Source organism: Ambystoma mexicanum, chromosome 3p, assembly GCF_040938575.1.
Source record: "Ambystoma mexicanum isolate Mex_15411 chromosome 3p, UKY_AmexF1_1, whole genome shotgun sequence".
NCBI classification, from domain to species: domain Eukaryota; kingdom Metazoa; phylum Chordata; class Amphibia; order Caudata; family Ambystomatidae; genus Ambystoma; species Ambystoma mexicanum.
The window spans coordinates 882035164-882061057 of NC_090925.1; the positions used below are offsets into that span (position 1 = coordinate 882035164).

The 25894-nt window shown below is 46.9% G+C and overlaps 1 protein-coding gene across 1 annotated transcript in view; it reads left to right on the forward strand.

Annotated features, from left to right (window-relative positions):
* Positions 1-25894, forward strand: part of EIF3CL (eukaryotic translation initiation factor 3 subunit C like) — a 384931-nt gene that overhangs the window by 308798 nt on the left and 50239 nt on the right. Inside the window, exon 19 of the mRNA XM_069652105.1 lies at positions 11921-12008. Within this exon, the coding sequence (XP_069508206.1) occupies positions 11921-12008 (88 nt within the window). The remainder of the gene's footprint in view (positions 1-11920; positions 12009-25894) is intronic.

Genomic DNA, 25894 nt, shown 5'->3' on the forward strand with positions numbered 1-25894 from the left:
ACACACCAAGTCCAACTGAGACTTCACACGCGTGTCGAGTTCTTGGAAGAAAGTGGCACGTAGAGAGTGGTCCATGGAATCGGTGTCCTCTGGGCGTTCCAGGTCGAGATCGCCGCATGACACGCAGCAACCGTCCAGTTGCCAAGAGTGCCTCGCTCCCCAAAGTCACAGAGGTATGTTCGTCAGATGACTAATCCGAACTCCACCCCCAAGCCGCACACCAGAAGTCGGCTCCGGCAGCCCGTTCAGCGTCTGCCTCCGAGTCCCGACGTGCACACTCGAAAGAGAGACAGTATCCCCGAATCTCGACGCCAAGCGTCGAAAGATTCAGAAAAGACCAAACCATCAGGGAAACACTCTTCCACTCATGGGAAAGGGGACAAACAGCAGAAAGTCATTGCGTCAACTTCTGCACCTCAGGCACACAAGGACAAACACAGGACGTCAGATGAGGACAAATCTAAGACCCCTGTCCCAGTCACTACACCCAGGCTCGTCCCGCCCACTCCTCAGGATATGGGACTAGAAGAGGAACCTCAACAGGAGGTTGTCATCCCCAGTTCCAGAGAATGGAGTACTGAGGACATAGGGTAATGAGGAGAATGTCTTCCTTAGCCAATTTTTATGAAAAAATCCCACAGCATTTTCTTTGCTATACCCCTGACAATGCTACTCTTTCAGGATCCAAGGACCCTCAGCCTCCTAATAATAGATCTCGGTTTGATACTCCAGCTCAGGGCCTGACTTCAGGCCCTTACTACCTCCAGCCCTACCAACAGTATCAGGATGACCCAGATATACAAATGCTGGACGACCAAACAGGGGTCGAGTATTATGGAGATGACGAGGACCAGGATGAAGAGGAGGAAAACGAGGAAGAAGTCTACAATATGGACTCTCCGGTTCACAAGGAACCACAAGTTACTGACTCACCAATAGATAACCAGCCCCTTCTAAATGAGGTCTTGGCTAAAGCTGCAGAGCACTTCCACATAGACACTCGGAGGGGGTGGGGGGGGGCGCAGGTAGAGAGCCGTTTTGCAGAGTAGCTAGTGGGAGACAAGAGGCCCATTGCTCAAGCCATTCCTATTCTCAAGTAAATCCAGTGAAGAATTGATCCTTCCCTTTTCACTCCTAATCTCACTACGGCTGTAAACCCCAGAATTGAGAAGTTGTTCAGGGCCGCCCAGTCAGACCCACTTTACATAAGGGGTCAACTTAAGCCCGACTCTTTGGTAATCACAAACACCAGAAAAAGACTGGGGACACCTTTATCTTCAACTGAGGCTCCCCCAGACAAGGAGAGCAAGAGAATTTATGGGTTAGGAAGGAAAGTGGCCTCCACTTCCGCTTACCAGGCAAGAATCGCCAATACCACCACTCTGCTGGCAAGCTATAATTGCCAAAAGGAAAGGAACAAAAATGGGCGAACCCTCTTTTTTAGGGGGCCTGACTCAAGAGGGTAGAGAAGTACAGAGATACGAGAGGGTTGAGTCAAAGGCTTCCCAAGCCAATAGCTTGGTAGGAGGTTACTGGAACCTTGCAAAAAGAGCTAGATTATTACTAGCTCAGAACACAAACAATCACCGTAGAGGAACAATACAATGTAAATTTGTTTAACAAAAAGACATTTTTTAAGTTTTTTGTGCCACTATGTGGCATATATGCATACAATAGATCTGCATTATAGTGGGTTAGTAAAACGTAGTGACAGTCTATTTTCTGTGTTGTTTACTTTCACAACACATTAACTTTGTCGACACTTGAGTATGTGTTTCTGGTTCGGTAGATAGGTGAAAAAAGGCAGTGGCTGATAGAATTGGAGCAGCGCTGCACAGGATACCGAACTGTCTTCAGGACTTGGAGGTCGATTTCAGACTGGGTGAATAAGTGGGGCGTCATCCTAGTGTAAAAGAGGCTATGTTAAAACGGTGAATCTAGATTACGTACATTGGTGAGAAAAAGCAAGGCAAGGGACCTACCATATGAATGTTGATTAGCGCCATGGCTGTGGTCTGAGTAAAAAGCAGCTGCTGGAATTGCGGCTGTAAGGGTCGATCTGCAGATGTCAGAGGCCCTGATCTAAGTCAAAAGGGAGTCGAAATTGACTGGTAAGAATTAATCTATGCAGGGGCCGTGACTGTACAAATGGTTTTATCGAGCTAGTGTACAGTGGACGGCCAAGACTAGGTGTCTAAAGTGAAGAAAACATTCATGACTGATTATCCAAAGTTAAAATGAGGCAAGCGGTGGATTGATATAAAAACGCAATAATTGCGAGTCCGTTATATAGTGTTGTTTTAGATGTGCCGGAAGTCGGTTATGAGTGATCCAGAGATCTAGACAACAAGGGTGAATTTAAGGCGGAACCTACGGTAATTGCGAAAGGTGGTGCACACGATGCGAGGGGAGAGAGCTGTGCCAAGAGACTTACCCGTGTCCCAGTCGGGAAAAGAGCTGTGTCACTGTCGTCGGGTTTGCCTGACTGACTGCGCATGTCTGTAGTTAAAACGAGGCCGTAGTGCTTTCAGGCACTGCGCATGCGTCTGGGAGTAGTGTACGTGGTGGGCGCGGTCGTAATCAGTGCGTAGTATCGCGCATGCTTGTTGGTCATGTTTGGTAGTGGACACAATTGAAACATGGAAATGCATAATCTTTTTTCCTTGAGACATCAAACAAGGAGATCGAGTTACCTACATGCAAGCGGAATTATTTATAACAATAGAGTCAATAAGTACTTGTATTGTTATGATGCCAACAGTGTAGGGTTTCATATCTAGGCATATGTTACAGTGTAAAGCAGAGAAACATTACGGCACTCTATAACATAGTGCCTCCGAATGCATTTACAGATATAAACAGTATGCTATTGCTGTGTCTTTTCTTTGTAGACAGGTGACCTTGAAAAATGTTCTGTTATATTAAACTTCGTAAATTCGAAAAAAAATTTGGGCAGCTGAAGGGAGCGTACTCCAATGGATAGAGGAGACAAGTGGGTGTATGGGTAATCATGGCGTGGTTAAAGCTCAATGAAGAGAGCAATGGGATGTGACTTCACTTATTGAAGAACAAGTTCCATTCAATGGAAATATTGAGACCCTGTCTCACAGAATCCAAGCGATAAATCCATTTTTGCTCAAGTTTACGTAGGGCAAGGTCCCTGTTGCCTCCGCGGGAAGGGTTGCCTACTGTTTGCAATATTGCCCAGAAGATGTCGTTATGGGTGTGATTCATCTCCTTGAAGTGTGCCACTAGTGGTTTATCTTCTATTTGGTTTCGCACACAGGAACGGTGTTCGCAGATCCTTTGTCGAATTTCTCTCTTGGATTTGCCTATGTAGATAAGGTCACAGGGGCATTTGATGATGTATACACACCATTTTGTTTTACAGTTGGTGAACGAGTTGAAGGTCCACTGGTTTCCTTTCAGATCGATGGTCTTGAGGTTGGCCGTGAGGTTACAGACGGAGCAGTTGCCGCATTTGAAATGGCCTATCACAGGCGGGAGGTTCCACAGTGTGGTTTGAGTACTTTTGGGAGCATCCACTTCTGTGTACGTGTGTACAAGTCGGTCTTTCAGGTTGCGACTCCGTTTGAAGGCGAATCTTGGTTTTTCTGGTTTAAAAGATTCTGTCTGTAGTATGTCCCAGTTTTTTAGGACTGCCTTTTTGATTGAGTTACTCAAGGGGGTAAAAGTGGTGACGCAGGTCATTTTAGAGTTGGATTGATCTCTGGTGGTGGGAGTAAGGCAAGTCTCCCGATTGGTGTATTTGACTCTTTTTCTGGCCTGACGGATGATATGGCTAGGATATCCCCGTTCTTTTAGACGGGTAGCAAGTTCTTTGCTCTTGGATTCGTATTCCGTTAGTGTGGAGCAGTTACGTCTGATACGTAAGAATTGGCCATAGGGTAAGTTGGTTTTCAACCCTAGAGGGTGGAAACTGGAATATTCTAGTAGAGTATTTTTAGATGTGGGTTTTCGGTATAGAGGTGCTGAGGGAGTTGTTTAGGTTCTTGGATATTGCTAGGTCCAAAAAAGGAATTTGGTTTGTACTGTATTCCATGGTGAATTTGATGCATTCATGTTGTGAGTTTAGCCAAAGCAGGAACGCGTAGAGATTTTCTTCGGTCCCTTTCCAAATCATGAACACATCATCAATGTATCTTAGCCAACAGCCGATTGATTCTTTAAAGGTGTTGTGTTTATTATAGATGGAGTTTTTTTCAAAAGTGTCCATGAACAAATTTGCCACATCTGGGGCAAAAGTGGCTCCCATGCTGGTCCCATGGCATTGTTGGTAAAAAGATTGTTTAAAAATGAAGTAATTTTCCGTTAGAGCTAATCGGGTACACTCAAGGAGAAAAGCGGTGGGGGGTTCACTTGTTCGCCTCTCGTCTAAGTAGGTTTTAAGAACTTGCAGGCATTCAGTTTGAGGGATGCTTGTGTAAAGTGATTCTACGTCCAGGGTAACTAGTAAATCCCCTTGTTCGGTTTGTAATGTGTCAAGTTTTTTTATCATAGACGTAGTATCTTGGACATAGGAGGGCATTTTACTGATGAAAGGCCTTAGGAAGTGATCCACGTAGATTGATAAGGGCTCTAGTATCGTAGCCGGCATCGGATCACTCCTATGTCCAAGATACTACGTCTATGATAAAAAAACTTGACACATTACAAACCGAACAAGGGGATTTACTAGTTACCCTGGACGTAGAATCACTTTACACAAGCATCCCTCAAACTGAATGCCTGCAAGTTCTTAAAACCTACTTAGACGAGAGGCGAACAAGTGAACCCCCCACCGCTTTTCTCCTTGAGTGTACCCGATTAGCTCTAACGGAAAATTACTTCATTTTTAAACAATCTTTTTACCAACAATGCCATGGGACCAGCATGGGAGCCACTTTTGCCCCAGATGTGGCAAATTTGTTCATGGACACTTTTGAAAAAAACTCCATCTATAATAAACACAACACCTTTAAAGAATCAATCGGCTGTTGGCTAAGATACATTGATGATGTGTTCATGATTTGGAAAGGGACCGAAGAAAATCTCTACGCGTTCCTGCTTTGGCTAAACTCACAACATGAATGCATCAAATTCACCATGGAATACAGTACAAACCAAATTCCTTTTTTGGACCTAGCAATATCCAAGAACCTAAACAACTCCCTCAGCACCTCTCTATACCGAAAACCCACATCTAAAAATACTCTACTAGAATATTCCAGGTTCCACCCTCTAGGGTTGAAAACCAACTTACCCTATGGCCAATTCTTACGTATCAGACGTAACTGCTCCACACTAACGGAATACGAATCCAAGAGCAAAGAACTTGCTACCCGTCTAAAAGAACGGGGATATCCTAGCCATATCATCCGTCAGGCCAGAAAAAGAGTCAAATACACCAATCGGGAGACTTGCCTTACTCCCACCACCAGAGATCAATCCAACTCTAAAATGACCTGCGTCACCACTTTTACCCCCTTGAGTAACTCAATCAAAAAGGCAGTCCTAAAAAACTGGGACATACTACAGACAGAATCTTTTAAACCAGAAAAACCAAGATTCGCCTTCAAACGGAGTCGCAACCTGAAAGACCGACTTGTACACACGTACACAGAAGTGGATGCTCCCAAAAGTACTCAAACCACACTGTGGAACCTCCCGCCTGTGATAGGCCATTTCAAATGCGGCAACTGCTCCGTCTGTAACCTCACGGCCAACCTCAAGACCATCGATCTGAAAGGAAACCAGTGGACCTTCAACTCGTTCACCAACTGTAAAACAAAATGGTGTGTATACATCATCAAATGCCCCTGTGACCTTATCTACATAGGCAAATCCAAGAGAGAAATTCGACAAAGGATCTGCGAACACCGTTCCTGTGTGCGAAACCAAATAGAAGATAAACCACTAGTGGCACACTTCAAGGAGATGAATCACACCCATAACGACATCTTCTGGGCAATATTGCAAACAGTAGGCAACCCTTCCCGCGGAGGCAACAGGGACCTTGCCCTACGTAAACTTGAGCAAAAATGGATTTATCGCTTGGATTCTGTGAGACAGGGTCTCAATATTTCCATTGAATGGAACTTGTTCTTCAATAAGTGAAGTCACATCCCATTGCTCTCTTCATTGAGCTTTAACCACGCCATGATTACCCATACACCCACTTGTCTCCTCTATCCATTGGAGTACGCTCCCTTCAGCTGCCCAAAATTTTTTTCGAATTTACGAAGTTTAATATAACAGAACATTTTTCAAGGTCACCTGTCTACAAAGAAAAGACACAGCAATAGCATACTGTTTATATCTGTAAATGCATTCGGAGGCACTATGTTATAGAGTGCCGTAATGTTTCTCTGCTTTACACTGTAACATATGCCTAGATATGAAACCCTACACTGTTGGCATCATAACAATACAAGTACTTATTGACTCTATTGTTATAAATAATTCCGCTTGCATGTAGGTAACTCGATCTCCTTGTTTGATGTCTCAAGGAAAAAAGATTATGCATTTCCATGTTTCAATTGAGTCCACTACCAAACATGACCAACAAGCATGCGCGATACTACGCACTGATTACGACCGCGCCCACCACGTACACTACTCCCAGACGCATGCGCAGTGCCTGAAAGCACTACGGCCTCGTTTTAACTACAGACATGCGCAGTCAGTCAGGCAAACCCGACGACAGTGACACAGCTCTTTTCCCGACTGGGACACGGGTAAGTCTCTTGGCACAGCTCTCTCCCCTCGCATCGTGTGCACCACCTTTCGCAATTACCGTAGGTTCCGCCTTAAATTCACCCTTGTTGTCTAGATCTCTGGATCACTCATAACCGACTTCCGGCACATCTAAAACAACACTATATAACGGACTCGCAATTATTGCGTTTTTATATCAATCCACCGCTTGCCTCATTTTAACTTTGGATAATCAGTCATGAATGTTTTCTTCACTTTAGACACCTAGTCTTGGCCGTCCACTGTACACTAGCTCGATAAAACCATTTGTACAGTCACGGCCCCTGCATAGATTAATTCTTACCAGTCAATTTCGACTCCCTTTTGACTTAGATCAGGGCCTCTGACATCTGCAGATCGACCCTTACAGCCGCAATTCCAGCAGCTGCTTTTTACTCAGACCACAGCCATGGCGCTAATCAACATTCATATGGTAGGTCCCTTGCCTTGCTTTTTCTCACCAATGTACGTAATCTAGATTCACCGTTTTAACATAGCCTCTTTTACACTAGGATGACGCCCCACTTATTCACCCAGTCTGAAATCGACCTCCAAGTCCTGAAGACAGTTCGGTATCCTGTGCAGCGCTGCTCCAATTCTATCAGCCACTGCCTTTTTTCACCTATCTACCGAACCAGAAACACATACTCAAGTGTCGACAAAGTTAATGTGTTGTGAAAGTAAACAACACAGAAAATAGACTGTCACTACGTTTTACTAACCCACTATAATGCAGATCTATTGTATGCATATATGCCACATAGTGGCACAAAAAACTTAAAAAATGTCTTTTTGTTAAATAAATTTACATTGTATTGTTCCTCTACGGTGATTGTTTGTGTTCTGAGCTAGTAATAATCTAGCTCTTTTTGCAAGGTTCCAGTAACCTCCTACCAAGCTATTGGCTTGGGAAGCCTTTGACTCAACCCTCTCGTATCTCTGAAGCTATAATTGCCACCAGTGGGAGCAGGTAGCTGCTCTTATTGACTCTGCTCTGGAACCCCTAAAGGGCCAGCTAGCCCAAATTGCGTCGGAGGGTAGAGCCGTGTCTGGTTGCATTCTGAAGACGACCTTTGACGCCACAGATAATGCAGGCCGGCTCATAGCCGAGAGCACTGTCATTAAGAGGCACGCTTGGCTTAGACAGTAGTCCTGGTTTAAACCCGAGACCCAGGCTACCCTTATTGACATGCCGGTGGAACCGCATGTCTTATTTGGCAAAGCAGTAGAGGACGCACTCAAAACTGCCAAAGACGAGTACGATACTCTGAAGTCCCTGGGACAATTGACAAATAAGCCCAACAATCAAAGAGGAATAGTAATTTTCGTCGCTCACGCAGCCAAAATTCCCAGAGGGGCTCCAATTGCGCACAGGGACAGGGTACATCGTGGGGTGGCAACCAACAGACTACCCAAAGTTACGGCAGATTTCATAAAGGCGCTGTGGTAGAGGAAGAGGCAGCCCAGGCAGAGGCGGTATGCCTCCCGCAAAACAGTGACGTTCCGCTCAGGGTCCCTTCCCACGCATCCCCTGTGGAGGGGGGGTGGCATTTCCAACTTCACCCAAGCATGGGAAGGGATCACATCGGACAGATGGGTGCTGTCCAGTGTCCGTAGGATACTGCATTGAACTGCTGGAGCGCCCCCACAACCACCCTCCATGACAAGATACATTCCCTGGACCACCAAAAGATCTTCCTCGAAGAAATCGTCAATCTTCTCGCAAAGGACGCGATAGAACTTGTCCCGGGCAACCAGGTAAACAAGGGTATTTATTCAACTTACTTCCTTGTGCCAAAAAAAGATTTGACAGTGCGCCCAGTATTCGACTTGCGCCCTGCAAACAAGTATGTCAAGCCCCAAAAATTTTGCATGACTACTCTCCAAGAGGTAATCCCACTCCTAAAAAGACGGGATTACATGGCAACATTGGACATGAAAGATGCCTGTTTTCATATTTCCATGTTCCCAGTGCACAGAAGATTCTTGCGCTTCAAGGTGGACAGTCCGCACTACCAGTTCAAGGTGCTGCCCTTCGGTATAGCCTCGGCTCCAAGGGTATTCACCAAGGTACTGGCTGTGGCGGCAGCACACCTACGCAGGGAGGCAATCCCAGTGTACCCTTATCTGGACGACTGGCTCATCACGGGGGAAACCCCAGTAATTTGCAGATCCAACATCCAAAGAACTATCGACCACCTCCTACGAATTGGGTTTCTCAATCAACGAGAAAAAATCGAGCCTGGTGCCAAGCACCTCCAAACAGTTCCTAAGAGCTGTCCTAAACACTCAAGAGGGGTTGTCCTTTCCATCAGAGGAAAGAATTCGGAATCTACTACTGCAAATTCCTCAATATCAGTCTGGTCGCCAGATAACAGTGCGCAAAGCAATGCGTTTGCTAGGCATGATGGCGTCATGTATTTACCTGGTCGCCTGCGCATGCAACCCATGCAAGAATGGTTGGCGAAACAGTGGCCAAGTGGTCGGTGGGACGATCTAGTGGTTGTTTCGCCAACACTAATAGTCTTCACTGGTGGACAAAAGGGAACCTGGCAAAGGGGAAACCCTTTTTCGATCTGGAGATACAAGCTGTAGTCACTACATATGCGTCCCTATCGAGGAGGGGAGCACACCTCCAGCACACAGCTCAGGGTCTCTGGTCTCACACAGTGGCCAAGAATCACATCAATCTGCTAGAGCTTCTGGCAGTCTTCAGAGCAATTCGAGCGTTCGAACCCCACCTGTTAAACCTGTCAGTGCAGATCTTAACAGACAGCACAACAGCAATGTTTTACATAAACAAACAGGGAGGGACTTGTTTGCCAAATCTGTCCAGGCTTGCCCAGACAATATGGACATGGACATGGACATGGGCACTCAGACGGAACATTTACCTGTCATCTCAACATGTTCCAGGGGATCTCAGTTCACTAACAGACGCTTTGAGCAGAGACCCCTTCCCAGAAGAACGAATGGGGTCTGCACAGAGAAGTCGTAGAAAACACCTTCTCACAGTGGGGTTTCCCTACTATAGACCTATTTGCCACAAGCAAAAAGACAGTGCCCAGGATTCGCATCCAGGTTCCCCCAGCTAGACTCCAAGGGGAACGCCCTGTGGATGAATTGGTCAGGGATGTTTGCCTACGCTGTTCCACCAACTCCTCCCATGAGGAAGGTGGTCAACAAGATGCACAGGGATTCGATGACGCTCATCCTAGTTGCTCCCATGTGGGCGAGACAACCGTGGTTTCCACACATGCGCAGGCTAGCAGTGTGCAAATCCATCAGACTCCCGTGCTGGCACAACCTACTATCCCAGCACCAAGGTCAAACAGTGCATCCTCAACCCAGCTCAATGAACTTGGCAGCATGGCTCCTGAAGTCGGAGTTTGGACATCTCAACCTGCCACAGAGATGCATGGATATCCGAAGAGAATCTAGGAAACCAAACACGAGACACTGTAACTTTGATATATGGAAAAGATTCGTTATCTGGTGCCAGAATAGACAAATCAACCCGGTTGATTGCACTCCTTCCAATATTGTCAACTATATGCTCCATCTGCTGGACGCAGGGTTGGTATTTAATTCACTCAAGGCACACCTGGCGGTGCTGTCAGCCTACATCACCTCCCATAACAAGGTGTTGTGGTGGAAAGTACCAGTGGTTAAAGCCTTCATGGAAGGGGTAAAGAGACTCCACTCTCCAATTTCAAACCCACCACCAGGATGGGACCTTAATGTGGTGCTTGCTAAACTCATGGGCCCACCCTTTGAGCCCATGCATAAGGCTAGTCTCAAACACCTAACCTATAAAACTGCCTTCTTAGTAGCCATTACATCCATAAGAAGGGTCAGTGAAATTCAGGCTCTGTCGGTGCAGGATCCTTTCTTTACTGTTCATAGGGATAAATTGGTTCTGCGAACACACCCCAGGTTCTCACCTAAGTTCATTTCAAAATTCCACGCTAACCAGTCCATTGAGCTACCGGCCTTCTTCCAAGAACCCAAAAGCTCTGCTGAGGTGAAACTACACACACTAGATGTGCGAAGAGCAGTCCTCTACTATGTAGACAAGACCAGACCGCTAAGAAAGACAGACCAACTGTTCCGTAGCTACAGGCATAGAGGGAGATCGTGTCTCTAAAGGTACAATCTCAAAATGGATAGTAAACTGTATCCAGCTGTGCTACTCCCTTTCTGAAAAGACTCTGCCTTTTACGCCAACAGCCGACTCTATTAGAGGCACTGGTGCCACTCTGGCTTTTATTGCAAATGTACCCCTTGACACCATTTGCAAAGCAGCTACATGGAGCTTTTCACACTTTTACTCGGCACTACTGCATTGACACTCATTCCAAGACAGATACTCAAGTGGGACAAGCGGTTCTAAGACATCTGTTCGCTCATGACCCTTCTCACATCCCACCTCCTCCTCCTTCTAACACTGCTCACTAATCTATGCATAGCATGTGATCTAAGCAGATTCCACAAGCCTCAGAAGGGATACATTACTCACTGTAATCGTATTTCTGATGATTGTATCTGCTTAGATTCACATGCGCCCGCCCCCCCCCTCCCTCTGAGAGAAGGCACATGGATGCTTGTAGTCTTATCTATCTGCTTGGATAAACTGTACTCGCGCTACTCCTCATGCTACCTCATGTCAGAAAAAATACAATCTGAGGATCCTACACACGTGAGGGGTCATGGGTACAGTGGACGTCACACTAGGGATAGTATTACTGGCATGCCCTATGTCGACGCCCATATTAGAGTTTCGAAAAACAAACTGTAATACTCCGCTGCTTCCACTAGATGTCGGCCTATGCACAGCATGTGAATCTGAGCAGATATAAGCATCAGAAATACGATTACGGTGAATAATGTATCCCATAAGAGTGCAGTCTTGTACTGTCTCATTTGAATGGTTTCCTTAGAAGAAAAAATGAGGACCGATTTGAACAGGACTAGGAACCGAAGCCTGATCAACTCTCTGAAAGTTGTCCAATTTAAGGCAAGAAGGTGCAGACAGTCTCTCTGGTGCAATATCGTTGTGTTATTTAGTTGTCCTACCCATTTACCCCCTCCCCACATGGCTTTCTTTCAAATGCTATTCCATGCTACATGTTCCTAACCTCCACTCCCTTTTCTCTTCTGGCAGCATGGAAATCTTGGGTGATATGTTCCAGCTGGACCTTCCAACCGTTCACAGCATTATCAGCAAGATGACCTTCAGTGAGGAACTCATGGTGAGCTGGGACTTGATAAGGGAGTAGAATTTTTGTGCTGCTTTCTGAGATGCCCATGCCAACAAATAGACTGGGACGTGGGTGCTTCTGTGATCTGGGTATTGATGCATGTGCAAATCTTCAGTGAATTTTAGAATTAAGACTGCAGCTTGAGGACATGGTTGCTACTCGGTGGGGTTGTCTGAGCAGTAAGTTCAGCCCCAGAAGAAGTGCTGCTATGTGTGGTTGAGGAGACACTGCGACAGGATGCCTTTTCTGCTTAGTTACCTGGCAAGAAGATACTGTCTCTGTATCAGAACACTTCTCAGTTGAGTGCACTCGAAGTGTGTTATCAGAGGATATGGAATTTGCTTTTTCAATAGTGTGTCTGTGGTTAAAGTGGTGTGCCATAAGAGGACTATAGTGTAAAAGCATTTATTCAACTGAAACATGAAAAGCCAAATGCATGGCTCACAAATCCAGAATGTTTTCCAGCCAGATGGTCAGTACTTGACGCACAAGGATAATGTGAAAGAAGTACAGATCACTTTGTTCCCGAATGGAGCGTAAGATCTGAATGTGGTCCTCCATCAAACAGATCTAACATTTCGAAGGGATTGTGTCCTCTGACGTATTCCTTATCTTTGATAATTCGTCTCCAGCTTGCTGGCCTCTGAAATGTTTTCTCTGTAGAGGGCGCTGCGTGTCGACGTTCGCCGAGTCGAAGTCCCTCGGCAGCCACCATATCGGCGCCGACGTCACCATGCCCATAAATAGTCACGTGCGGCGTCCGTTGCTCAGTTCCGTTTTTCCGCGCTTTGTGGGGCCTCGGAATATCGTTGCTCAGTTCAGTCAGATAAACCTCTTATATTACCTCGAAATACCAACTTGTTCTCTATGGCTTCTTCATCGGAACCGACACCGCCGCGGTCCGGCTTAAAAAATGTCGAGACTGCGGTAAGAAAATGTCGATAACAGATCCACACAGGATCTGCTTGTGGTGCTTGGGAGTCGAGCACCATTGTTCGGAGTGTGAGGACTGCATGTCCATGACGGCGAAAGCCTTGAAGGAGCGAAAGGGGAAACTCGAGAGGTAAGTCAGTCAAAACCTCCTTGAAAGTTTCTTCGGTCGAGGCATTAGTCTCCTCGCCGTCGAAAGCATTCCCATTCTAGGTCTCGAAGTAGCTCCCACCATTCGTCCAGATCGAGACACTCAAAGAAGAGACGTCGAAGATCCCCTTCCTCGTCATCTTCTGTTTCCCCAGAAAGGGTCTCCTGCCCCACAAAACACAGCTCTCAGGCTGAGTGGGAGGAATTCAGGAAGAAAATGCTAAGTGTCTTTGAGAAAGCGGCCTCGACCCCCCTCGAAGACAGCTGAGGTTGATACCCCGAGTGAAAAACCCAAAAAATCGAAACGCCGCGAGTCGCACCTGGCGAGAGTCCACCCGAGAGCGCCACGCGCCATCGGGTAAGAAGGCACCATCTTCGCCGTCGTCGATCCCTTCCACGCATGGATCGTGCCATCGACGCCGTTGTCGAAGGGTTCTTCGCATCGGTCGATCGAATCGACGCTGATGAAAGAGAACCACAGCTACTTCACAGCCAATGGTGATACCAAGAGCCTCCGGCACGACACCGAGACCGTCGACATCCTCGAGTAGGATCCCGATCCTCTCGAGTTCTTCGAGGCCTCTTCCAGTTTTCTCGATGCCTTTCTCGGCGCCTCCGAAGCCTGTCACATCGGCGTCGACGACATCGTCTAATTTCATCTAATTGGCAAACTCCTGAGGTTATCCCTGCAGTCAAAAGATTGTCAGCCAAGTATGGGGTAGCTGCGGCTGACCCTGAATACTTACCATAACACCCGACTCCAGAGAGCCTGGTGGTTCAAGCGGCAACTTCATCAAGCAGCAGATCCACTTACCCTACTGTCCCACAGGATAGAGATGACAAAAAAAGTATTTTCTGCTTGTAGTATGGTGTTGAAGTCCATCAACGCCACCTGTACGCTCGCCAGGTTCAGTCACACACTGTGGGAGTGTGCTTCATCAGCGGCTAACTGCATACCGGAAGGAGAGGAAAGGGAAGCCTTCCTTAACATCAAAGATGGCAAAGATGCCATGTGCGAGTTACTTCAAACTGGCATCGATTCCGCTGACGGTATCAGCAGGGCCATGGCGGCAAGTACGACAATCCGCAGGCATGCGTGGTTGCGAAAGTCTGGCTTTGCTCCAGATGTACAGGCCAGACTTTTGAATATGCCCTTTGACGGCTCTTCTTTATTCGGTAAAAAGGCTGATGATAGTCTGGAAAAGTTGCGGCAGAATCTTAAGGAGCTGCAATCCGCCAAACTCCTTTTCGCCCTTCAGGAACCTCTGGGAGAGGAAAGTCCTTTCGCTGTTATTCCGCATTTGAGCCGGCTGTCCTCTGCCTTTCCCGAAGAGGCCAAAGGAGATCCACCCCAGGTGGACGGGTCTAAAGTACTAAAGCCGCAGCAGCAGCAGGTGCCTCTTTACCCTCGGCATCAGCATCAGCCGCCCCCAAAGCACTCTGAGGTCTTTCCACACAACACCTGTAGGGGGCAGGTTAACTCACCATCTGACGGAATGGCAGGCTATTATGTCAGATGCTTGGGCATTGGAGACAGTTGCCAGGGTTACTGCCTACCCTTTCTACACATCCCTCAGTCATCCACCGGGGCACAGCTCTCTAAAAGTTCCAGATCCGCTCCTCTTGCAGGAAAATATAGACCTGCTAGAGAAAGGTGCCATAGAACCGGTACCTGTAGCGGACAGGAACAAGGGCTGGTACCCCCCCCCCCCCCTTTACTTTCTCATACCAAAGAAGGACGGAGGACTGAGTTACGAGAATTGAAAAAGTTCCTCAGGAAGGACAAGTTCAAGATGGTAACTCTCTCTCAGATCCTTCAGGCCCTCCAACTCCAGGACTGACTGAGATCTCTTCAGTGGGCACTGAGAACTCGGTGGTCACAATTCTCAGGGAGAATGACAGAGCTCCTCCGGATTCCAGACAAGGTAGCCCACGACCTTCAATGGTGGGCCTATCCAGAGAACATCTTGAAAGGAGAACTGTTTTGGCAACCATGGCCGGAGAGAACAGTAGTCACAGACGCCTCACTCACGGGGTGGGGGAGCCCATGCCAACGACTTGACCATCAGCGGTCGTTGGTCTCCATCGGAGTCCAGACTACACATCAACCTATTAGAGCTGAGAGCGATCAGACTAGCGCTGAAAGCTTTCCTGCCATCAGTACAGGGGAGAAATGTCCTGATAATGATGGACAACACGGTGGCCATGCACTACCTCAACAAAAGAGAAGGCGTAGGGTCACTGCCACTGTGCAGAGAGGCAATGCAGCTCTGGTTTTGGGCAATTCAGGAAGGAATCTCTCTATCGGCAGTCCACCTAGCCGGAGAGAAGAACTTGACAGCGGACGCTCTGAGCAGGCAGAGCACAGTCTCCCACGAGTGGGAGCTAGCTCAGGAAGTCCTTCAGGAGATCTTCGCCCTTTGGGGAACCCCTCCGGTGGATCTTTTTGCCACCAGCACCAACAGGAAGTGCGATCTGTTCTGTTCAAGGGAATTTCCCCCGAGAGGAGCTCTAGGGGATGCGTTCGTAGTGGACTGGGAGTTCCCACTACTTTACGCGTTTTCACTAGTCCGTTATTCCTCAAATGATCAGGAGGTTGAGAAGATTCCGGAAAACCATGATCCTAATTGCCCCGGACTGGGCCAGGAGAACGTGGTACCCGGACCTTCTAGATATGTCCATCTGTCCTCCAATCCGTCTTCCACTCAAAGAGAATCCTCTCTCACAGAAGGGAGGTCAGGTTCTCCATCCAGGCATCAGAACCCTCAATCTTCACGCTTGGCTTCTGAAAGGGTGAGGTACAAAGATTGGGACCTCCCTGATGACGTCATGGAGGTGTTGCTTTCGGCCAGAAGGCCAGCAACAAAGTCTTTATACTGCTGCCGTTGGAACAAATTTTGCAGCTGGTGTAGAGAAGGGAATATCGACTCTTTTTCATGTGGTACACCAACGGTGTTATCGTTTCTACTCTACTTGGCAAACTCAGGCCTTCAAGTTGGCACTGTAAAAGGCTATCTCGCAGCGCTTTCAATCTTCAAGCGCACTGCGGAGGAACCATCGTATTTCAAAGTACCTCTAGTAATACAATTTCTCAAGGGATTAACTAATGTTTATCCTCCAAGACCATTCCAAGTTCCCTTATGGGACTTAAATTTAGTCTTAAATTTCCTAATGGGTACTCCATTTCAACCACTCCACTCTTGTTCGCTGAGATTTCTCACTCTTAAAACTGTCCTATTGGTAGCACTAACATCTGCTAGGAGGGTGAGCGAATTACAAGCTCTCTTGTAAACCCCCCCATACAATTTTCCATAAGGACAAAGTTGTCCTACAGGTGAAGCCTAATTTCCTCCCAAAGATGGTTTCTGAATTTCATATCACTCAGAAAATTACCTTACCTACGTTCTACCCTCCTCCCCATCCGGGGAAAGAGGAAGAAAGGCTGCATACGCTGGACCCAAGGCGAGCTCTGAGCTTTTACATCAGCAGACTGGCTAGGATTAGGCAAGCAGACCAACTGTTTGTAGGCTACTCTGGTTACAAGTTGGGACTACCCATAACTAAACAGACCACTTCTAGGTGGATTATTTTGGTCATTCTGGAATGTTAGACTGGCAGGGATGAGCCACCCCAAAATCTTAGGGCTCATTCAACCAGGGGTATCGCAGCCTCTTCGGCCCTCCAAAGAGGGGTACCGGTCCGAGACACATATGCGGCTGCCACATGGTCGTCCGCACATACATTCACAAAATTTTACAACCTGGATTCCTCCACTAGTCAAGAGACCAGATTTGGCAAAGCCGTATTACATTCGGTTCATTCCTAAAAGGGATACATGACATTATTACTCCCACCTCCAATTACATGCCACTGCTATGGGAGGTCCATCAAAGATAAGGAATACGTCGGAGGACACAATCCCTTCGAAGAACAAGTTATTCTTACCTTGTAACGTTCTTTCGATGGGATGTTCCTCCAACGTATTCCTTATCGCCCCTCCCATCCATCCCTGCAGTAATACTTCCCTTGTGGTTGCAGCTTACGCTCCTTCAAGGTCAATAACCAATTCAGGCATGACTTATCTTATGCTACAAAACGGAACTGAGCAACGGACGGCGCACGTGGCTGTTTATGGGCATGGTGATGTCGGCGCCAATACGGTGGCTGTCAAGGGACATCGGCTCGGCGGACGTCGATGCGCAGCACCCTCTACAGAGAAAAGATTTCCGAGGCCAGCAAGCTGGAGACGAATTATCAAAGATAAGGAATACCTCGGAGGAACATCCCATCGAAAGACTTTACAAGGTAAGAAGTAACTTGTTCATCTAACAGTTAAAAATGATGGTTCTCTGTGGTCTATGGAAGGAGATTTCTCAGCCCATAATCCGGAGTATTTAAACATGTTTCATAAAACATTATTTTAAGCCTCGACATGAGTGTTCCTGTAATGGAAACCTGTATGACTTGTATTCTATCAACAATGCTCCTTGCATTAAATGCACTCCTCAAATTGTCCCTCCCCACGCCCCAGTTGGTTGAGGCAAAGGGTGCGGAAAGAAAGACCACCTCAACCTCCGTTTCACAGTGCGCAGGGATCCACATTGTTTCATTGTTTTGGTGAGGTAAGTTATATTAAAAGGAGATGAGAAATGCTTTGTCAATTCAAACTGTTGGTTTTAGTGTCTGTTAAGTGAGATTTTCATATTTCTCCAGCATGGTGTCTCACGTGAATTCACATGCTCATGAATATTTCCTGTTAGGCTGGGAATCCTCAGCAAAAGTAAAATGTTTCACTTTCACTTACAAATGGTCTTTCTCCCATAAACCAATCGCTGAGCTCTGGGTCATACTGCCCCCAGCCAATGACTGCTGTGGCAGCCATCTTCAGATTTCTTCTACACGTTCAAGTGTTAGGGGTCCTCATATTTTGCTCAGAGCTTTTCTACGTTTTCGCGCTTTTTTCGTTAAGTTCCTATTTGTCAGGTTCTTGCCCAATCTTAACTTGCGCAGAGGCAGCACGAACGCCTACCTCCCTGTAGGGTCTTGGCACCTGGGATTAGCAAATACCACAACCCACCGCAACCTGCTGGGGAAAGAGCGTTAGGGTCCGCTGGTTGGATAGGTTGAGGGTTTCAAGGGTAACAAGTAAGAGGGTTAGAGGTTATGGATGGCTGGGGGGTTTAGGGTAAACCTGCAACATCTCCTGGGTTCGATGTTCTCCGCCCCCTTGCATTCACTTCATGCCGGACATTCACACACTGTCACCCAAGTGTTGCCCTGGAGCCTTTGCCTGGAGCTTCAAACCAGAAATGCTGCGGGAGGTTGATTTCCCCTAGATGTGTGCAACCCCAAATACTAGGACTTTCAACTAACCCAGCATTTCTTCATGCTGGTCTAAAATGGGCTGCATCCAGCTTGTGCACAGTTCCAAATGACCTTGACAATGATTGCAAATCACTTGACATTAGGGTAGCAAAAGAAAAGCTACTTAGCTGCAGGGTTCTATCCCCACTGCACCACGGGCGCATGTCTTTGCTGGCCCGGGATTGTCCTGAGAAGATTCCGCTAGAAAATACCAAAGAAATTAGTATGCGCAACAGAAGTGATTCGTAATTCATCAGCGGTAACTATCTCAATCGCATATTGCATACAAAAGCGTGCACGCGTAGTTAGTCAAAAACACGTGGATTCTAAGCAAGCTTCCACTTATCTGATCAGGCGTGCAGGGATTGCGGTTTGTATGGTGGATGAGAGCCCCGCTGTAGTTTGCCTGCAGGAGCTCCTCTTACACACGTCTGATCCCTCCAGTAGTCTGTAGTGAGAGCAGGGCCGCGCAGGCATTGCTCACGCGTGCTCCAGGGTGTCATTCTTACTGCTGGCACACTCGTGCCTACACAGGCCTGCTGGGAAATGTAGTTCCTGTGCCCTTCTCGGTCTCCTAAGGCTTTCTCTACAAAAAGGACAGAAGCCTTCTGAAGTACCTCATCTTGGGTTCATTATGATGTAATTTGCCAGGATTTACATTGACTTTATGGCTAGTACCACCTGCAGTCTGACTGGTCCTGACTGTATTTTTGTCAAATAGAGCCAGTGTGCTCTCGTTTCTTTGACTGACAAACGGGGATCTGTTGTCAGCGTTATTCAGTGCCCCTCAAGGGCCAGAATCGTCGAGAGTTTCATAGAAGATTCTAGAAGGCCATCAGGCCAACACTGCATGCCGTACCATGTCGGAGGAAAAGGACTGAGGTTCCCTCTTCAAGCTCTGCTGCTGATTGAGGAATGTGTTTGTGGAGGACAGACACTCACAGTGCCTCTGTCTCCACCCGGATCACAAGGAAGGGGATTGTGAGATTTGCCTTGGTTTCACCAAGCGCACCGTCAAGGATCAGCACAGTAGATTGGAGGTGTGGCTCAACGCCAAGGCCTCTACTGTGTGTGGCAAACGGGGGCATGCCTCACCCAGGACCGGTCGGTCCGTGAAGCGGGCCTCTAAGTCCTTTGAGGGTGCTCCATCCGTGGGGTCCCAAGACATGGCCAAGCACAGAGTTTGTTTCCGTAAGGGCCACCACGCAAGCAGGTCACGCGATTAGCAGGGAGGGTGCGCTCATCTTCAGTCTGCCACCATCTCAAGTCATCGCTCCAGCGCTGCCTCGAAGAGGAAATCTGCTAACCCGGGGAAGCTGCTGGAAAAGCCGGAGAAGGCCAAGACGCAGGGTAAGGTGCCTTGAAGGCACAGGTGGTCCAGGCGAAGTCATCCTCGACGATCAAGCTGGTGGCTGCCACCCTCTCAAAGTCGACGGCATCCAGAGTGGCCCTCCCTCCCAGGTGTTTGGTAAGATTTGCACAGAACTGGTAAATCTTCCTTTCCTGATTCAACCCCAGAACCTTTTGCTTTACTAGTGGGATATATTTCCATAATACCTCAGTGAGGGGGGAACCTTTTTCCACACTTGCATAATCTTTAACTCTTTTTATGGGTGTCATTTTTTCCACATCTCCATAATGTCTTTTAAAAGTTATCCTCTTTAACAACTTATTGGCAATAAGTGCCTGCTGTTGCTGGGTTGCCCCAGGGGCTCCCCTTTTAACTTTCGTACTAAACTTGAGTGAACTACATTTCCCAAGGGCAGAAAGGATCTTTGGATCCCTTTTTACATTTTAAGTGAAACCAGCACACCCCACCTTATGTGCAGTGCTGGGGAGATGCAATGTATCCCCTTTCACACTAAAACTGTAACAATTCTGTTAGTGACAAGCTTACCTTTAATGGCTGATGGCAGCGATACCTTGTATTAATTTGGTGCACCTTTACCGCGGGCTGTGTTCATTTTTTCCAAAATGGCCCCTGTCTTTTTTTTCGTCACTTTAGTGTTTCTTGTCGTTTCTTGTTCCTTCCCCTGACATTCAGGGTGGGAAATTCCTTTGTGTGATTTGTCTTCGGCAGGAGTCCCCTGGACTCCTCGCCCAGGCTCCAGTCGGTCTGTGAGAGCAGAAAGTGAGGGAAGAGTCAAAATCCCCAGCCCTTTGTCTTACGCCTTGCTTGAATGGGGACAAATCCCAGTGGGGGGCCTGCTGTCCTGATTGGACAACCAGACTGCCCCTTCTTGTAAAATGCGGGGAGAGAATGCAGAGGTTGTGCTGTAATTCCTGATAAGTACTGCAAACCTGGAAGCTGAAGATATGTCTACCACTGGAACCGAAACCGAAGATGAAGGAAAAGCAGCTGAGATGATTTCCAGCGACCAGGGAGCCTGCTGTGTACAAGAGCCTGCTGTAGCCCTTCTTTCCAATCGACCTGGGGCCTCCGAAAACGACTACCCAGACGCTGGTGAGACCCACTAGACTCAAGAAGATCTGCATTTTGAGCCATCCCACACATTGCTGCGACCATACGTTGTTGCAATATCCTGGGACCTCAAGCCATCGTGTGGTGCACGGTGTTCTGAATTCCAAATCTCACAAACTTCGTGGGCATCCTGATGGATCTCTAAAGACACGAATCGAGTCCTAAAAGTCCCCTCACCAGAGTGCTGGACATTTAAATGATGAGAATTCAACCGTGATTTTCTGTCTTCTGTGCTCCTTGAAAAGGCGCCAAATCCGGAGAACCGCATTCAGCCGCAAAGGGAAACCTTGCCTAGAACCATCTTCATCGATCCCTGCAGCAAAGTCCCTTCTGAGGTCTTTGTTTTCTTTCAGTCTCCACGACAAGGGAATCCACTGACCGGGTATTTGGCTGCAGACCCTGAAGTTCTCCTGTTTTTAATATCTTCTTCAATGCTGAGGTACTGTGTTGGCTTGGGTATGTACTTACCTTTAGCCTGTTAGTATTTCTGTGTAGCTTTGGGTTGTTTTCTGTGATTTCATATGTTTTAGTGCTTTCTTACCCCTAGATTTATCTGGGCCTACTAGTATTTAAATAAATCCTTTAGTTTTACATACAGTGTTTGTTTCTTTGGACCATTTGTATTAGGATTTCATGCGTATTGATTCTACAGCCCTCTTTCCCTCCTAAAATAAGCCTGGCTGCTCTGTCTATGCTACCATGAACTCGGGTGGTACAGCCTTATACTAAGAGTGGAGTCTTGTACTGCTTCAGTTGAATGGTTTTATTAAGCCCTTAGTTGGACTTCAGAAAAACTGGCCTAACACCAGGCGGGAGGCTTCTGCCAAACCAGTGGAGAAAACACCAGAGAATCCAGCCCTGAGTCTGACCCTTCAGGATGCCAAAAAAACAGGGGGAGTAGTGGAGGCTGCTTCTACGGTGCTCCAGGACAGAGAGGACCTGTTGTCTATTTACACGGTCCTGTGCAGAGCCACAGAGTAACAGAAGCAAGCTGGAACAATTTCTTCCAACCAATGATACTGTACAGTCTAAGAACTTGCCTCTTGGTGTGGTAGCCTTACTTTCTCAGTTGAGACTTGTCTTGGTTACTTCTGTAGTGTTGCTCACAGCTTCTTTCGTCTAATCAGCTTGTGGCCCTACATTGTTTCTACATTTTCTACAAAGACTTCTAAAACATTGTGCAAGACTTTTATTAACCTAAAAACAAGTGCTTCAGCTCACCTAGACTTTTGCCCAATTGACATTGGCTGGCTTAGCTCCCTGAATAACTCTTCTTTCCTGTGATAGTGTGTTTTACCTTTCCTTCCAGGAAGGGGTTAACTTACTTTGCATTGGGGGTGTCCCAAAAGTACTTCAGAATATTTGTGTGATCTCGTGTTGTTCTAATAACCTTTTTTCTTTGACATACTCTTAAGTATTGCTCTAAATGCAACAGTGATACATTAATGTCCACAGTGCCCTAGCTATTTAAGTCACCTCAGGGTGTAGGAAGTGTCTGTGTGCCATTCCAAATGGGCATTTGCTGATTTAGAGAAACAGAGTGTATTTTGGAGTGTATTTGTGTTACTATTATATTGCCCCTTCCGAAAAAGGCTTACTCAAACTGACTGTTAAATTAATAATTGTTTAATCAAGAAACCTTGTGTATAAGATTATTTGAATACTTGTCACTGTGAATCTGTAACTCCCCTACTGCTCACATTGACCCCTCTTGAGATTAGCCTGGCTGCTCAACCACACTACCAACCTGTGTAGTACCAACCTATACTAAAGGTTGGGTTCCTATTGGCAGGAGGTCAAGGTTGTTGTAGTGGACCCAAAGGGTACTGCTCCAAATCTTGCCTAACAAAAGGTTAACAAATAATTCATAAACTGGTAACTACTTTAAAAACCCTCCAATGCAAAGTAAATTAACCCTTTCCTCGTGGAAAGGTAAAAGCACAAAGTCAGAGGTAGAAGAGTCTCTCGGGGAGCCAGGACAGTCAATGCTAGTTGAGCAAAGTCTAGGGGAGCTGAAGATCATCTTGGCAGGTAAGTAAAAGTCTTGCACAATATTTTTAGAAAGGTTTGTAGAAATAAGATTGACTTGAAGGGGCATAAACTGGGAGGCTTGTGAGGGGCAAAGTTATAAGCAACTCTGCAAGGGACAAACAAGACAAATCTCAACTGAGAACAAGTAAGGCTACACAACAAGAGGTAAGACCTCTTAGGGTTACAGTACCTTTTGGTTAGAAGAAATGGTTCGAGCTGGCTTCTGTTCCTCTGTGGCTCTGCAGATCCTGTGGCTCCTGTTCCTCCTTAGTGGGGACAAGAGGGAGGACTTCTGGGGGCTCCTGCAACACAATGGCAAGGTCGGCGGCAGAAATGGGCAAACTTAAATTCAACGGCACTTCAGTTTCCACTCCTCGCGTCTGACCGCAAATGGCACCACCGCGTTTCTCGTATACAACTTCAGACTTTCTCGCATCTGGGGTCCAGCACTCTGTTGAGGTGCCTCAGGCTCGGTCAGTCCTGCTTCGGGAAGTCTGGAGAATCTTCCTGGTGCTCGGGTCCGACGTAAAAGCGATCCACTCGGTTTGGCGTTCCTCTCCCTGGCACTTCGGTTCCAGCAGCAGCGGAAGTACAGCCAGCTTCGAGAGGATGTCCAAACAAGTTCACTTTGGGGTTGATTGGTCTCACCAACCCAAGGGAAGAAGTCGTACTTGCAGGGCTTCTCTAGTCTAAATGAATTCAGAGCTTCAGCAAAGCACAGGGCTTCACCAGGCAAACCAACAGTCCACGAGTTGCAGCAGGCGTCTCTTCCAAGTTCGTCTTTGGATTCCTTCGTCCAGTGTTCGACTCTGCCTTTCAAGCCAAAAAGCCTTGCCTTCTATGCAGGTTTCTCCCATTCATTCCAGCCTAGCTGTCAATCACACAGCAAGGTGGCTGTCCTTCCGGACAGACAGCTGGCCAATCACATTTGGGTGCCTTCCTGTAACCAAGGGGATTAAGCACAGGGAGTTTCGGGCAGCTCCCTCACTTCCTGCCCCTGCCAGACATACTGGAGCCAGAGGCGAGCTTCACTCGTGAAATCCGCCAAAGACAAAACGAATAAAGGGACCAAACCTGGATTGGCGTGCAGAGTAAATCTCAAGAAGGACCTTTCCAGCAAGAAATGGTGAAAAAAGACGACCGGACCCTTTTGCCAAAATGGGCACCCAGGGGTGCCTTACCGCAGCTGCGAACGCAGCCCGTGGTAAAAACACACAATGCTAGTAAAAAGTAAACTGCCACCACCCATTAATTGTAGAACGAGTAACAAACAATTTTTACATGAGAACCTAGACAAAGGGGATACTAAGTAACCCCTCCACCACTTTATGGTATGATAGTGTGTGGTGGGTCTAGAATGTTAGAAAAATGAAAGTAAAGTCAATTTCACTACAATGCTCTTGGAAACAGTTTCACCAAGAGAAGGTATTTAAACCTTTGGGAAATCTAAGAATTCCGTTTGTCACTGCACTGAAGGTGCTTTGTGTCTCAATGTAAAGATGATGCCTATGGAGTTTGTCAGACTGCAAAGTAAAAAAAAAAACAGAGCCCAAATCACAGAAAAATACATGATAGTGGGGGAAAAGGTCTCACTCTCTCCAGGTTAGAAATTAAAAGTCCTAAAGTACCGCAAAAAAGTGCTGGGGGTCTCCAAGGTAGAAGGGAATTAGCACATTTCTGAGAATTCTCCCCAACAATAGGGAAATCCAACCCTTGGTATAGGCCTGTACTACTAAACATGTTGGTAGGGTAACTGAGCAGTCAGGCTTATCTCAAGAGGGATCAGTGTGAGCTGTAATGATGCAACGTAGGTATTCAGTGACAGACAAGTATTCAAATAACACTTCTATTCAAGGTTTCTTGATTATTAAATGAATAATTAGTTTAAAATAAGTCTTCTTTAGAAGGGAGCAATTGGCAACAATAAAAATACACTTCAAAATGCACTCCTTCAGTTACAAATTGTAAGTAGATACCCTTTTGCGATGGCACACAGATACTTCCTACACCCTGAGGTGACTTCAAAAGCAAGGGCACTGTGGACATTAATATATCACTATTCACACTTTAATGGTAATACTGAAGTTGTGGCAAAAAGGAGAAGGTTAGGGAAGGAAACAATGGTTAACAAGCTTCTCAAACAGGTAAGCACTTTTGAACCCTTAATGCAATGTAGATCAACCCTTTCCTAGCTATACAAGTAAGGTACGTATGTCTTTTTGGAGGGATAGTCGAACACAAAATCCTAGGCCAGGACAGCCAATGTCAATTGAACAAAGTCTTGGGGAGCTGAGGCACTACTTGAAAGTAAGTAACAAGTCTTGCACAATGTTAGCTTTGTTGAAAAAGAAATCACTGTTGGGCCACAAGCTGGGAGGCTTGTGAAGGGCAAAGCTGCAAGCAACTCTGCAACAGGCAGCAAATGCAAGTCACAACTGAGAGCAAGCAAGCTACACACACAAGGTAAGTACCCCTTAGTTCACAGTACCTTTAGGTCTGAAGAAATGGTACCAGCTGGCTTCTGTTCCTGTTGTAGTCTGGCAGATCCTGTTGTTCCTGGGCCTCAGTCATAGGGACAAGCGGGAGGATGTCTGGGGACTACTGCACTACGATTCTAAGGTTGGTGGCAGCAATGGGCAAAGTTCAGATCATCAGCAGCACTTCGCAGTTTCAGCTACTCGCAAATAGCACCACTGTGGTTCTTGGATACTTTGTGGACTTTCCTTGCTTCTGGGGTCCAGCACTCTGTTGTGGCTCAAGAAAAAAAAAATGAACACTGTGAAACCTAGCCCTTTTCTCCCCTGTCTAGGATTCTCAAACTTAGTTGTGCCCTCCTACCAGGCTCAAACCGGCGCATTTTGTAAACCCTCATCCTGAGTGGTGTTCTGTCCTATTGTGCAACTTGCTTGCCTCTCGCTGG